Source organism: Macaca nemestrina, chromosome 4 (assembly GCF_043159975.1).
Source record: "Macaca nemestrina isolate mMacNem1 chromosome 4, mMacNem.hap1, whole genome shotgun sequence".
Classification (NCBI taxonomy): Eukaryota; Metazoa; Chordata; class Mammalia; order Primates; family Cercopithecidae; genus Macaca; species Macaca nemestrina.
The window spans coordinates 186,494,467-186,506,974 of record NC_092128.1 but is presented as its reverse complement, the minus strand read 5'-3'; the positions used below and the strand labels follow the sequence as shown (position 1 = coordinate 186,506,974).

The window sequence follows — 12,508 nt, the reverse complement described above, 5'->3', positions numbered from 1 at the left end:
ATTTATTCACATTTATTTTACTTTGTAGTTCATGTTTTAGTGGTATTTAGTGAAATGCAGCATTGGCATTTGCAGTTACAATACTGGATATATGATACAGACTTCATTTACCAGTACATTTGTTGTGTTGGGCATTGTTGCTTGCTATTTTATATATATATATATATATTTTTTTTTTCTTCAGCGATGTATTAGTAATGTTATTGTTTTCTGTTGCTGTGTAACAAACCTCCTCAAAATATAAAGTCTTAACATTTATTTTGCTCATGGGTCTGCAGTTTGGTCAGGCTTGGCAGGGACAGTTTGCTGCTCTCCAGCGTCTGGAGGTGTCTGCAGCGCTGCCCATTGGGAGCAGTGTAATTACTTGGTCTGGTCTTCAGGCCGATTTGCAGGGTCTCAGGCATGAGGAAATGGGATACTTGCTGATCCACAGTGGGACATAAAATTGAGAAAATAAGTTTTCTCCAAAATCAATTTTCATACTATTTTTTGACTACATATAATTTCAGTTTTGTATCATGGCTAAAAGTTACTAGCAAATATAGATTGAATATTCTTTATCTGAAATGCCTGGGACCAGAAGTGTTTTGGATTTTGGAATACTTGCATTATACCTGCTGGTTCAACACTCTAATTCAAAAATCTGAAATCTGCAATGCTCTGTGAGCATGACCTTTGTGCATCTTTGTCAGTGCCCAAAAATTTTTAGATTTTGCAGCATTTTGGATTTTGGGTTTTCAGATTATGGATCTTATTAAAAGTGAATTTTCACATCCTCAGTCCCAGATAAGACAGTTAGCCCCCACCTTATGTTTGGACTCTGCCTGCCCACAGCTGGTTAATGCAGCACTCCGGAGCATAGTGACTGCAGACATGGTTAGATTCCAGGGCTCTGTTTCACTCTTTAGGTGCTTGCTAATTACAGTGCACATTACTTAATATTTCAGTAACTCTTATGGTTGTCAGTGATTCTTTCTGGGCTGTCACTTTTGTTATAATACTTTTTTTTTTTTTTGAGACAGAGCTTTGCTCTGTCACCCAGGCTGGAGTGCAGTGATGTGATCATGGCTCACTGCAGCCTCTACCTCCTGGGCTCAAGCAATCCTTCTGCCTCCACCTCCTGAAAAGCTAGGACTACAGGTGCACACACCATGCCCAGCTAATTTTTAAATTTTTTGTAGAGATAGGGTCTTGCTATGTTGCCCAGGCTGGTCTTGCACTTGTGGACTCAAGCAGTCCTCCCACCTCAGTCTCTCAAAATGTTGGGATTACAGGTGTGAATCATCATGCCTAGCAGTTTCATTTTTATATGTCTCATTGTCAGCTGTGTTTTCATTAGGTCTTTTGGAAGAAAAACAGCAACAAATACTCTGTTCTGCACAAAATTGTCTAGGTTCTGAAGTCATCTGATCTTGATGCTTTGTTTCATTTTCTGTTGCAGATGTTGCTGCCATAGCATGTGGTCGTGAATTCTTGGTTAATTCAAGCCGGGTGCTCTTGGACACCATATTGCAGCTTCTGGGAGACTTGAAGCCAGGACAGTGTACCAAACTCAAAGTGTATGGTGGATAATGTTAACAAGTTAATTCTATGTACATATTAATTAGACTATGCTGATTGGGCCTCTCTTCAAGTAAACACAGTTAATTTTGGTGGTAGTTCTAAATACTCGAAGAAATAAATTGACTGGAGAAGTTAAGGGAGTATACTGTCCCTTAAATAGCATTTTAGAAAATAAATTTAAGGAAGGAATGTTCTTACCTTAGAGCAATCAGTGAGTCCCAAATACTATTGCATGATACTTCGTGGTTATGTCAAAATGACTTTAAATAGGTATTTGTGGTGGTAGCACCCCACTTCCAGGTACTAAAATCTGTATTTGTTTTCTATTTTTTATGTAACAAATTATCACCAACTTGGTGGCTAAAACACCACCATTTATTATTTCATAGTTTGGTAAGTCAGAAGTCTGAGTGGGGTTGAGAGTTTCTCTGCACAGGTCAAAAGTGAGGTGTTTTCCAGGGCGGGATCTTTTCAGAGACTCTGTGGGAGGAATCTACTTCTGGGCACTTTGAAGTTGCTGGCAGAGTCCAGTGTCTTGGTTTCTAGGACCAAGTTCCCTGTTTCCCGGCTGGCTGGTCAGCTGTGGGTCAGCTGCTGAGGCAGCTTGCATTGCTTCTCACAGGGGCCCCATCTTCACGCCACAGTCACTCATTGAATCCTTCCCACATTTCCAGTCTCTGAGACTTCCTCTTCGTCTACCAGCAAGGTGAAACTCTCTCTGCTTTTATTCTTTTGTTAAAAAATTTACTTCAAGAAGGCAAAAACTCTGCTTCTTATAGATTTGTGTGTTTAGGCATACCTGGATAAACTCCTTTTGATAACTCTTGAGTCAGCGTACCTTAATTACATCTACAGAATCCCCCTTTCCAGGCAATGACATCATCAGCGTGTGGTAATTTATAGTCCCAGAGATTAGGGCAGGAAATCTTGGGGAGAGGGGCAGTGTAAGATTCTGCCACTCACACCGTTCGTTCTGAGTGTTGCCTTTGACTTCTTAGAGCATCTTTACGTTTTAATTTTTTTTTTTTTTTTTTTTTTAAGAGACCGAGTCTCTACATACATTGCCCAGGCTGGCCTCAAACTCCTAGGCATTCAAGTAATCCTTCCACCTCAGCCTCCTGAGTAGCTGGGACTACAGGCATGTGCCACAATGCCCTGCTGTGGAGCACTTTTTAAAAGTAAGAGCTTCTGTCAAGTCTGTGCCAGGTGCTTCCAACATCTGTGTCATCCTGGCCGCGATGTCTCTTGGTGGTTTTTTCCCATGTGAGTTTAGATTTTCCTGTTTCTTCATATGCCAAGTAATTTGGATTTATCCTGGACATTTATGTGATCACTGGTCTTGTTTAAATCCTTGGGAAATGCTGGTGTTTATATTTTCACAGGCAGTCAACCCCTTCGGGTCAGATTCCAGCCAGCCTTTTCTCTGTTTGCTTTGAGTGTGTTGTCCTGTTTTCAAAGAGTCTTTACAGTGCTATTGGAACTGCCCCTTGTGAGTGCCGCCCAGTGGCCAACAGTTAAGAGTCTTTCAGATGCTGTTTGTGATCAGATCCACACAGGCACAACTTGGGATGAGGCCAGGAATTTATAAACAACTTTGTGGGGTCACTTTTCTGAGCTGTTAACTCTCGGGTACATTTTAGTTGTCTGGGACTGCCTTTTTCAGTCCCCCACCTGCAATGCTGGGGTTTCATATACCCTGCTGTGTCTAAGTGCCTGCAACTGTGCCTTCATCCTGCCCTGCAGCAGGACTTGAGAAGCTCTTAGAGCTTTCACGTGTAAGGAAAAGATGCCTTTCTCACAGCGTTTGAGTTACCTGGGGGATGCCCCCACTGCCACCGTGCTTGGTTGCTGCCAGGAGACTCCTTTCCCACTCCTTGAGCCTCACTAGAGACCTTCTTCTGGTGCTGTCTGTGTGGCTCAGGGCTACTTCTGGGTTTGGAGCTCCCTTGAGTCCAGGCCAAGGACACTAGAGGAAAAAGTGGTAAACACACTGCTGGTTTAGTGGTTCTTAAAATTTTCATCATCTTCCCCTATCTGCCTGCTACTGTTTACTTTTCAGAGTCCTCAAATAGCTGCTTCATGTATTCTCTTTGGAATTTATAGCTGCGTTCAGTGGAAGCGAGAATGGAGGGTGTGTTCAGGCCATCTTATCCAGAACCAAGCTTTCTAGTCCATTTCAATATTTTGTACTAACAAATATATTTACATAAATAATACATATATACATATATGCAATTTTTTTTTTTTTTTTTTTTTTTTTTTTTTTTGAGACGGAGTCTCGCTCTGTCACCCAGGCTGGAGTGCAGTGGCCGGATCTCAGCTCACTGCAAGCTCCGCCTCCCGGGTTCACGCCATTCTCCTGCCTCAGCCTCCCGCGTAGCTGGGACTATAGGCGCCTGCCACCTCGCCCGGCTAAGTTTTTGTATTTTTAGTAGAGACGGGGTTTCACTGTGTTACCCAGGATGGTCTCGATCTCCTGACCTCATGATCCGCCCGTCTCGGCCTCCCAAAGTGCTGGGATTACAGGCTTGAGCCACCGCGCCCGGCCAATTTTTTTTTTTTAAAGACAGAGTCTTGCTTTGTAACCCAGGCTGGAGCATAGTGGTGTGAACATGGCTGACTGCAGCCTTGACCTCTTAGGCTTAAGTTATCCTGCCAGCTCAGCCTCCTGAGTAGCTGGGACCATTGGTGCACGCCACTATGCCTGGCTAATTGTTAAATTAAAAAAAATTTTTTTTTTTTTTGAAATGGAGTCTCGCTCTGTTGCCTAGGCTGGAGTGTAGTGGCGCGATCTCGGCTCACTGCAGGCTCCGCCTTCCGGGTTCACGCTGTTCTCCTGCCTCAGCCTCCCGAGTAGCTGGGACTACAGGCGTCCACCACCACACCCGGCTAATTTTTTATTTTTATTTTTTTAGTAGAGATGGGGTTTCACTGTGTTAGGCAGGATGATCTTGATCTCCTGACCTTGTGATCCACCTGCCTTGGCCTCCCAAAGTGCCGGGATTACAGGGTGAGCCACCGCGCCTGGCCAAATTAAAAAAAATTTTTTTGTAGAGACTAGGTCTCTCCATGTGGCCCAGGCTGGCATGGAGGGTTTTGTTTGGGGGTATAATTTTACCAATTGCTTGTGGATCTAGTTCATTCCTTTTAAGTACCTTGCATCAAAGGAGATGTAATATTTGGATTATCCTTCCCTGACTTTAAGGTTTTACTTGACAAATATAATGCTGTAGTGAACATCCTTGATAAAGTATTTGCTAACCTGTCTGAGAGTTCCTCTAGGAGTTTTCCCAGAAGAAAGATTTGAGAAGTAGGACATGGACATTTTCAGTTTGATAAGATACTGCCAAACTGGTCACCATAGTGTACATTTCTACCTGCACCATGTCACTATTCATGTTTCCCACATCCTTGACAGCACTTCGCTATTTATTATATTCCTCTAAAGAAAAAAGGAAAAAAAAAAAATATATATATATATGTATGGAAAGAGGGAGAGGTGCGGGGGGAAGAAGGTGAGAGACCGGGTCTTGCTGTGTCACCCAGGCTGGAGTGCAGTGGTGCAATCATGGCTCACTGCAGCCCCGACCTCTGGGGCTCAAGTGATCCTCCCATCTGAGCCTCCTGAGTAACTGGGGTCCCGGCTACTTGGCATGCCACCACGCCCAGCTAAATTTTTTTTTTGAGACGCAGTCTCACTTTGTCATCCAGGCTGGAATCCAATGGCACGATCTCACTCACTGCAAGCTCCGCCTCCTGGGTTCCCACCATTCTCCTGCCTCAGCCTCCCGAGTAGCTGGGACTACAGGCGCCCGCCACCATGCCTGGCTAATTTTTTGTATTTTTAGTAGAGATGGGGTTTCATCATGTTAGCCGGGATGGTCTTGATCTCCCGACCTTGTGATCCGCCCGCCTCGGCCTCCCAAAGTGCTGGGATTACAGGCGTGAACCACCGTGCCTGGACTTTTTTTTGTATTTTTTGTAGAGACAGGGTCTCTTCTTGTTGCCCAGGCTGGTCTCAAACTCCTAAGCTCAAGTGATCCACCTACCTCGGCCTCCCAGAGTGCTGGGATTACGGCATGAGCCACTGCACCTGGCCTTAAAGAGTATTTTTATCATCCGCCTATCATCTGTGTGTCTTTGTCCTTCTCTCCCTTCCTTCAGATTTAGATTGCCAGTGAGGTTGAGACTCTTCACATGTTTGTACCATTCCAGTTTTTCCTTTGAGTCGCCCGTCTGTGTCTTGGGCCCACTTTCCTGTTGGGCTGCATTTTTCTTAGTGATGTGCTGTAGTTGTGTGTTCTGGATACTAATCCATTGCCTCTTTTGTTTCTGTGGTCTGTACAAGGTCCATATTTATGGGCCAGCTAAAGTCCCCCCTTCAGCTTCCAAGGTGAAGCTGTGTGTGAGGGCTGGGTCACTTCTAGCCTCTCTGGTTCCAGTCCCTAGGGCTTTGTGCCTTTGGGTCCTGCTGAGCTCTTGTTGATTTCAGTGGGAAATGGGGAGAATTGCCTTCTGAGCCATTCACTGACTTTCTTGGCAGTCTTCCATTTGGCCACTGAGCAAAGCCGCGTGTTTAGCCTCTATCCTGACTCGGGATCTCAGCATGCACCAGCCTGAGAGAGGCCTTCCCGCTGGGATCTTTGGCTGCCTTCCAACATGCTCATGGCTTGTTCCCTCTCACTCTCATCTCCAAGGCACTGTTCTCTCCTCTTTTCACCTCCCCCACTTCACTAACGCCCACCCTTGAGTCCTCTGGAGCCCCAGGACCTCCTTTCTCCTGCTATAAATCAGCCTCTTTTCTTCCTGGCCGCCCCCTGCCTTCGGTATAGCTTCTCGCTCTCTGGAGAACTATACTTTCACTGCCACTTTTGTGATCGAAGGTTACTAATTTTCAGCAGTTAGTACCTTAGACCCAGAGATAGGGGTTATTTTTTTCCTAGTTGCTCATTTTAAAAAAAAATTTTAATTTTAATTTTAAATTCACGGGGTACATGTGCAGGTTTGTTACAAGAGTATATCGCATGATGCCGAGGTTTGGGCTTCTATTGAATCTGTCACTCAGATAGTAAACATAGTACCCAATAGGAGGTTTTTCAGTCCTTGTTCCTCTCCCTCCCTCTCTCCTTTTGGAGTCTTCAGTGTCTCTTGTTCCCATCTTTATGTCCATGTATACCAAGGGTTTAGCTCCCACTTACAAGTGAGAACATGCAATATTTGGTTTTCTACTTCTGGATTAATTCATTTAGAATAAATGTTGCTGCAAAGGACATGGTGGTGTTCTTTGTTTTTCTGCCTGTGTAGTATTCCATGACTTATATGTACCAGATTTTCTTTATCCAATCCAGTATTGATGGACACCTCAGTTGATTCTATGCCTTTGCTATTTTTGTTTTGTTTAGTTTTGTTTTTGAGACAGGGTCTGGGTGTTCCTTCCACACTGGAATGCAGTGGTGCTGTCTTATCTCACTGCAGTCTGAAACTCCTGGGCTCAAGCAGTCCTTCTGCCTCAGCCTCCCAAGTACCTGGGTACCTGGGATTACAGGCATGTGACATAACACCTGGCTAATTTAAATTTTTTTTTCTTTGGTAGTGATAGCGGTCTCACTTTCTTGCCCAGGCTAGTCTTGAACTCCTGGACTCAAATGATCCTTTCACCCCAGCCTCCCAAAGTGCTGGGGTTTCAGGCATGAATCACCACTTATCTTTGCTATTGTGAGCAGTGTTGTGATAAACGTATAAGGGCAGGTGTCTTTTTGGTGGAACAATTTTATTTTCCTTTGGCTATTTACCAAGTAACGGGATTGCTGGGTTGAATGCTAGGTCTATTTTTAGTTCTTTGAGAAATCTCCAAACTGCTTTCCATAGGTGCTGAATTAATTTACATTCCCACCAACAGTGTATAAGAGTTCCTTTTTTTCCATAGTTTTGCCAACATGTTGTTTTTTGACTTTCTAATAAGAGCCATTCTGATTGTTGTGAGATGGTATCTCATTGTGGTTTTGATTTGCATCTCCCTGATGACTAGTGATGTTGGGCATTTGTTCTTTTTTTGTTGGCTGCTTATATGTCTTCTTTTAAGAAGTGTCTGTTCTTGCTCTTTGCCCGCTTTTTAATGAGGTTATGTGTTTTTTTCTTGTTGATTTGTTTAACTTAACTTCCCTATAGATTCTGGGTATTAGACTTTTGTTGGATCCATAGTTTGTGAATATTTTCTCCCATTCTGTAGGTTGTCTGTTTACTCTGTTGATAGTTTCTTTTGCTATGGAGAAGTTCTTTAGTTTAATTAGGTCCCAACTGTTAATTTTTGGTTTTTGTTGCAATTGCTTTTGAGGACCTAGTCAAATTCTTTGCCTAGCCCGATGTCCAGAAGACTATTTCCTAGATTTTGTTCTAGGACTTTTATAGTTTGAGGTCTTACATTTAAGTTCTTAATCCATCTTGAGTTAATTTTTATCTGTGGTTAGAGGTAGGGGTCCAGTTTCATTTGTATGCATATGGTTAGCCATTTTTCCCAGCACCATTTATTGAACAGGGAGTCCTTTCCTCATTGCTTATTTTTGTCAATTTTGTCAAAGATCAATTGGCTGTAGGTGTGCAGCTTTAATTTCTGGGTTCTGTATTCTGTTTCATTGGTCTGTGTGTTTATTTTTGTACCAATGTCATGCTGTTTTAGTTAGTGTAGCCTGGTAGTATAGTTTGAAGATGGGCAATGTGATGGCTCTGGCTTTGTTCTTTTTTCTTAGGGTTGCTTTGGCTATTTGGGCTCTTTTTTGGTTCTATAAGAATTTTAGAAGAGTTTATTCTAATTCTATGAAAAATGATGTTGGCAATTGAATAGCAATAGCATTGAATCTGTAGATTGCTTTGGGCAGTATGGACATTTTCATGATATTCATTCTTCCAGTCTATGAACATGGAATGTTTTTCCAGTTGTGCCATCTATGATACTTCTTTCAGCAGTGTTTCGTAGTTCTTCTTGAAGAGCTCTTTCACCTCCTTGGTTAGATGTATTCCTAGGTTATTTTTTTGTGTGTGGCTGTTGTAAATAGGATTGTGTTCTTGAGGATTGGCTCTCAGCTTGAACCTTTTTTTTTTTTTTTTTTTTTTTTTTGAGACAGGATCTCACTCTTTTACCCAGGCTATGGTGCAGTAGCATGACCACGACTCCCTGCAGCCTCGACCTCCTGATCTCAAGCGATTCTCCTGCCTGAGCATCCTGAGTAGCTGGGACTACAGGTGTGTGCCATCACACCTGACTAATTTCTGTATTTTTTTGTAGAGACAGGGTTTCGCCATGTTGCGCAGGGTGGTCTCGAACTCCTGAGCTCAAGTGATCTGCCTTCCTTGGCTCTTCCAAAAGTGCTGGGACTACGAGTGCGAGCCACCACACCTGGCCTTCAGTTCTGTGTTGAATAGGTGCGGTAAGAGTGGATATCTCTGTCTTATTCCAGTTCTTAGGGGAAGTGTTTCTTCTAGCTGCCCATTTTTATTTTTAATGAAATGTCCCAGAATGCTCTTTAAAAGGCTCTTTCTCTTCCAATCTCATACAAAAATTTTTCCTCCTTGAAAATTCAAGCAACCAGTTGGCTCTCTTCACATCCAGCCTTTCTCATCACTGCACTTTTCTGACCACCCAGGCATTTCCCTTGTTCACTGACTACTGGCTTGTTGGTGTCCCCCTCCCCATTTCCCGCTATCTTGAATGACTTGAACATGTTTAGGAGTGATTCATTCAACAATCTAATTTCAAGGTCACATGCCTTTCTCAGCTGCCAAGATTTGCTGTGCCCTTCACTGTGGCAATAGTCTGCCTTGGGCCAGACCCTGCACATGGTCATCACGTGGACTGTCTGGTAAACACTGCTCTAGCACTCAGGCAGTACCTCCTCTCCTCCCTGCCTCCTTTTCCTACCATTGTTCCCTCTAAACTGCAAGACCTCCTGCTCTTCCTCCTTCTTCCTGCTGACACCATTGCCTCCATGGCCTCCCCTCCCGCTAGCTCACCCAGCCCCAGTGTCCATTACATTTCCTGATGCTTTCAACCTTGGACCAGCCCAGCCATCCTCCTTCTCTGTTCCTACAGCTGGGGCTGCTTAGTGAGGTTTGGGAAGAAGCTTTCCTGTGTGCACGGACTCTTGTCATTTCTCCTGGTTTCCAGCACCTTGGGATCCTCCTCTATGTCCTTACTTATCTCCCACTCATTTCCATAGTGGTGGAGGCAGACCTCGGGTGTGACCCTCACGGCCTCCCTGCTCTGCTCTTCCTCTGCAGGTGGGTGTCCCAGCAGGCGGCTTTACTTCCTGCTGTACGGAGTCAAGGGTATGAGTGTGGCCACCTCAGCTTGGCCCTCCCTTGTTTATTCCACTCACCTTTGCTTTTTCCTTTTACATGTCAGAGGCACATATGGCCTGGATGTGTGTGTGTATGGTGTGGGTGTGGATGTGTGTATGTGGGGGGGGTTGGGGGGTTGGGATGTATTTTGTGTGTGGTGTATGTGTATGTGGGTGTTTTTTGGGGTGTCTGGTGTGTATGGTGTGTATGTGTTTGGGGCATGTTTATGGTGTGAGTGTGAGGGAATGTGTGTGGTGTGTGTGTGTATATGGTGGGGGAGGTGGGTGTCATGTGATGTGTGTGACTGTGGTGTGTCTGTATATGTGGGACTATGGGGGATTGGGATGTGTGTATTTTGTGTGTGGGGGGAGATGTGGGTGTGGTGTGCTTGGTGTGTGTGGCTGTATGAGGGGGATGTGTGTGTGTGGTATGTGTATGTTGGGGGATGTTTGTGGTATGTATATATATGTGGAGGGTATGTGTGTGTGTGGAAGGTGTGTGGGGGGATATGTGTGGGCGTGTGTGGTGTGTGTGTGGTGTGTGTGTGGGTGTGGTGTGTGGGGGTGTGTGGGCTGCATATGTGGGGGTGTGTGTATGTGTGTTGGAGTGTGTGTGGGGTGTGTGTGGTGTGTGTGTTAGGTGGGTGATGTGTGTTTGTGGGCTCTGTCAGTCAAGGCTGGAGCAGTTGGTGCAGTCAGCTGGTGTGTTGTGTATGGTGTGTGGGGTGTGGTGTGTGTGTGATCTGTGGTGTGTGATGTGTGGTGTGTGTGTGGTGTGTGATGTGGGTGTGTGGTGTGGGTGTGTGGGCTCTGTCAGGCAAGGCTGGGGCAGTTAGTGCAGTCAGCTGGTGTGTGTGTGGTGTATGTGGTCTGTGGTATGTGGTGTGTGTGTGTGTGGTGTGTGTGATGTGTGTGTGGTGTGTGTGTGGTGTCTGGTGTGTGTGTGGTGTGTGATGTGTAGTGTGTGGTGTATGGTGTGTGGTGTGTGTGGCGTGTGTGTGATATGTGTGGTGTGATGTGTGTGGTGTGCGATGTGTGTTTGGTGTGTGGTGTGTGTGCAGTGTGTGTGGTGTGCACAGTGTGCAAGTGGTCTGCGTATGGTGTGTGTGTGGTGTGAGAGATGTGCGTGTGGTGTGTGTGTGTGCAGTGTGTGGTGTGTGTGGTGTATGGTGTGGGGTGTGGTATGTGTGTGGTGCAGTGTGTGGTGTGTGTGGTGTATGATTGTGTGTGTGTGGTGTATGATGTGTGTGTTGTGTGTGTGTGGTATGTGTGGTGTGTTTATGGTGGTCTGTGTGGTGTGTGGTGTATGATTGTGTGTGGTGTGGTGTGTGTGTGGTGTGTACGTATGGTGCACATGCTGTGTGGTGTGTGTGTGGTGGGTGTGTTGTGTGTGTGGTGTGTGATGTGAGTGGTGTGTGGTGTGACCGGTGTGTGACTGGTGTGTGTGGCGTGGTGTGTGTGATGTGTGCGACAGGTGTGTGTAACGTGTGTGTGGCGTGGCGTGTGTGATGTGTGTGACGGGTGTGTGTGACTGGTGTGTGTGGTGTGGTGTGGAGTGTGTGCTGTGGGGTGTGTGTGTGTAATCTTCCTGCCTCTGTATTGAGCCTTCCTCTGGGATGTGCCCTGTTGCCTGTCACCTCTTGCTCCAGTATTTCTAGCACTCCTGCTCCACTGGCTCCTGTTTAGCCTTTTGTCTCCCAGGCCATGGCTGCCCTTTCAAACCACTAGCCACCCTGGGTTTATCATGACATGTTGCATTTTCCCAGAATGCAGAGCTGGCTCATGGTGTATTCCTTCTGCTTCCACCTGAAATCCCTGTGGGCCCTGTAGGTCAGTGGTGGATCAGACTCGATTCTGCCATTGGGCCACATGTCCATCTCTTTTGTGGCAAACACTCATAGGGTTGTACATGGGACATTGTTGCGACTCGGCCTCTGTGAGTTCTTTCAGTGGCATAGCCTCCCCAGCCATATGGTTTCAGGCTGTTGCTAGTTTATCTACCTTTTTAATGAAGACCCTGTTTGTTACTCTCCAAATCTAGGAACTTCCAGCATATGGTGGCCAGACACACCAGCTGACCTTGGAGACCCCTCAAGGTGGTTGGTGCTGCTAGCAGGCTGGCTGGATTCTGTTTACTGTAGTGGTTGTAGCTTTTCAATCTTGACAGCCATACCTCACGGGTAATTTTCCCCATTCCCGTCAACCTCTCAGGTGTCTGCTGGAAATGGCCACTTGACAGAACTGTGTGCAGGGTGAGCTGTGTCAGCCAAGGCTGGGGCAGTTCAGTGCAGTCCGCTGGTGGCATGCCCCCGGCAGGGTCCTGTCTGTTTCTTCTCTGTGTATTTCTCCTTAGTCATTCAGCCATGGGATGACACATGTCAGGAGCGTCCCGCATCGTCACTGCCTCAGTCCATTTCCTTCCCCTCTGGCCACTGGTCACCCAGGCTTGTGCTCCCAGGGCCTGGTGTGGGCAGGATTTGTGCTGTGCCTGGACCTTGGATTGCAGGGGACCCTGAGTGCTGTCCTGGCACTGAGCTGCATGTGGAGGGCCCAAAGTCTCCTTTCTGTGGCTGTTTCTCCACTGCTGCCACGTGACACTGGCATTTCCATTC

At 45.8% G+C, this 12,508-nt stretch overlaps 1 protein-coding gene across 7 annotated transcripts in view; it reads left to right on the top strand.

The window, feature by feature from the left end:
• Positions 1-12,508, top strand: part of HSF2B (heat shock transcription factor 2 binding protein) — a 198,744-nt gene that overhangs the window by 39,776 nt on the left and 146,460 nt on the right. For all 7 annotated transcript variants that reach the window (XR_011622865.1, XM_071095780.1, XM_071095776.1 and 4 more), the window contains one exon: positions 1,442-1,559. Coding sequence is in view for 6 of the 7 variants with exons in the window: in XM_071095780.1 (XP_070951881.1) it covers positions 1,442-1,559 (118 nt within the window). In the remaining variant the exon portion in view is untranslated. The remainder of the gene's footprint in view (positions 1-1,441; positions 1,560-12,508) is intronic.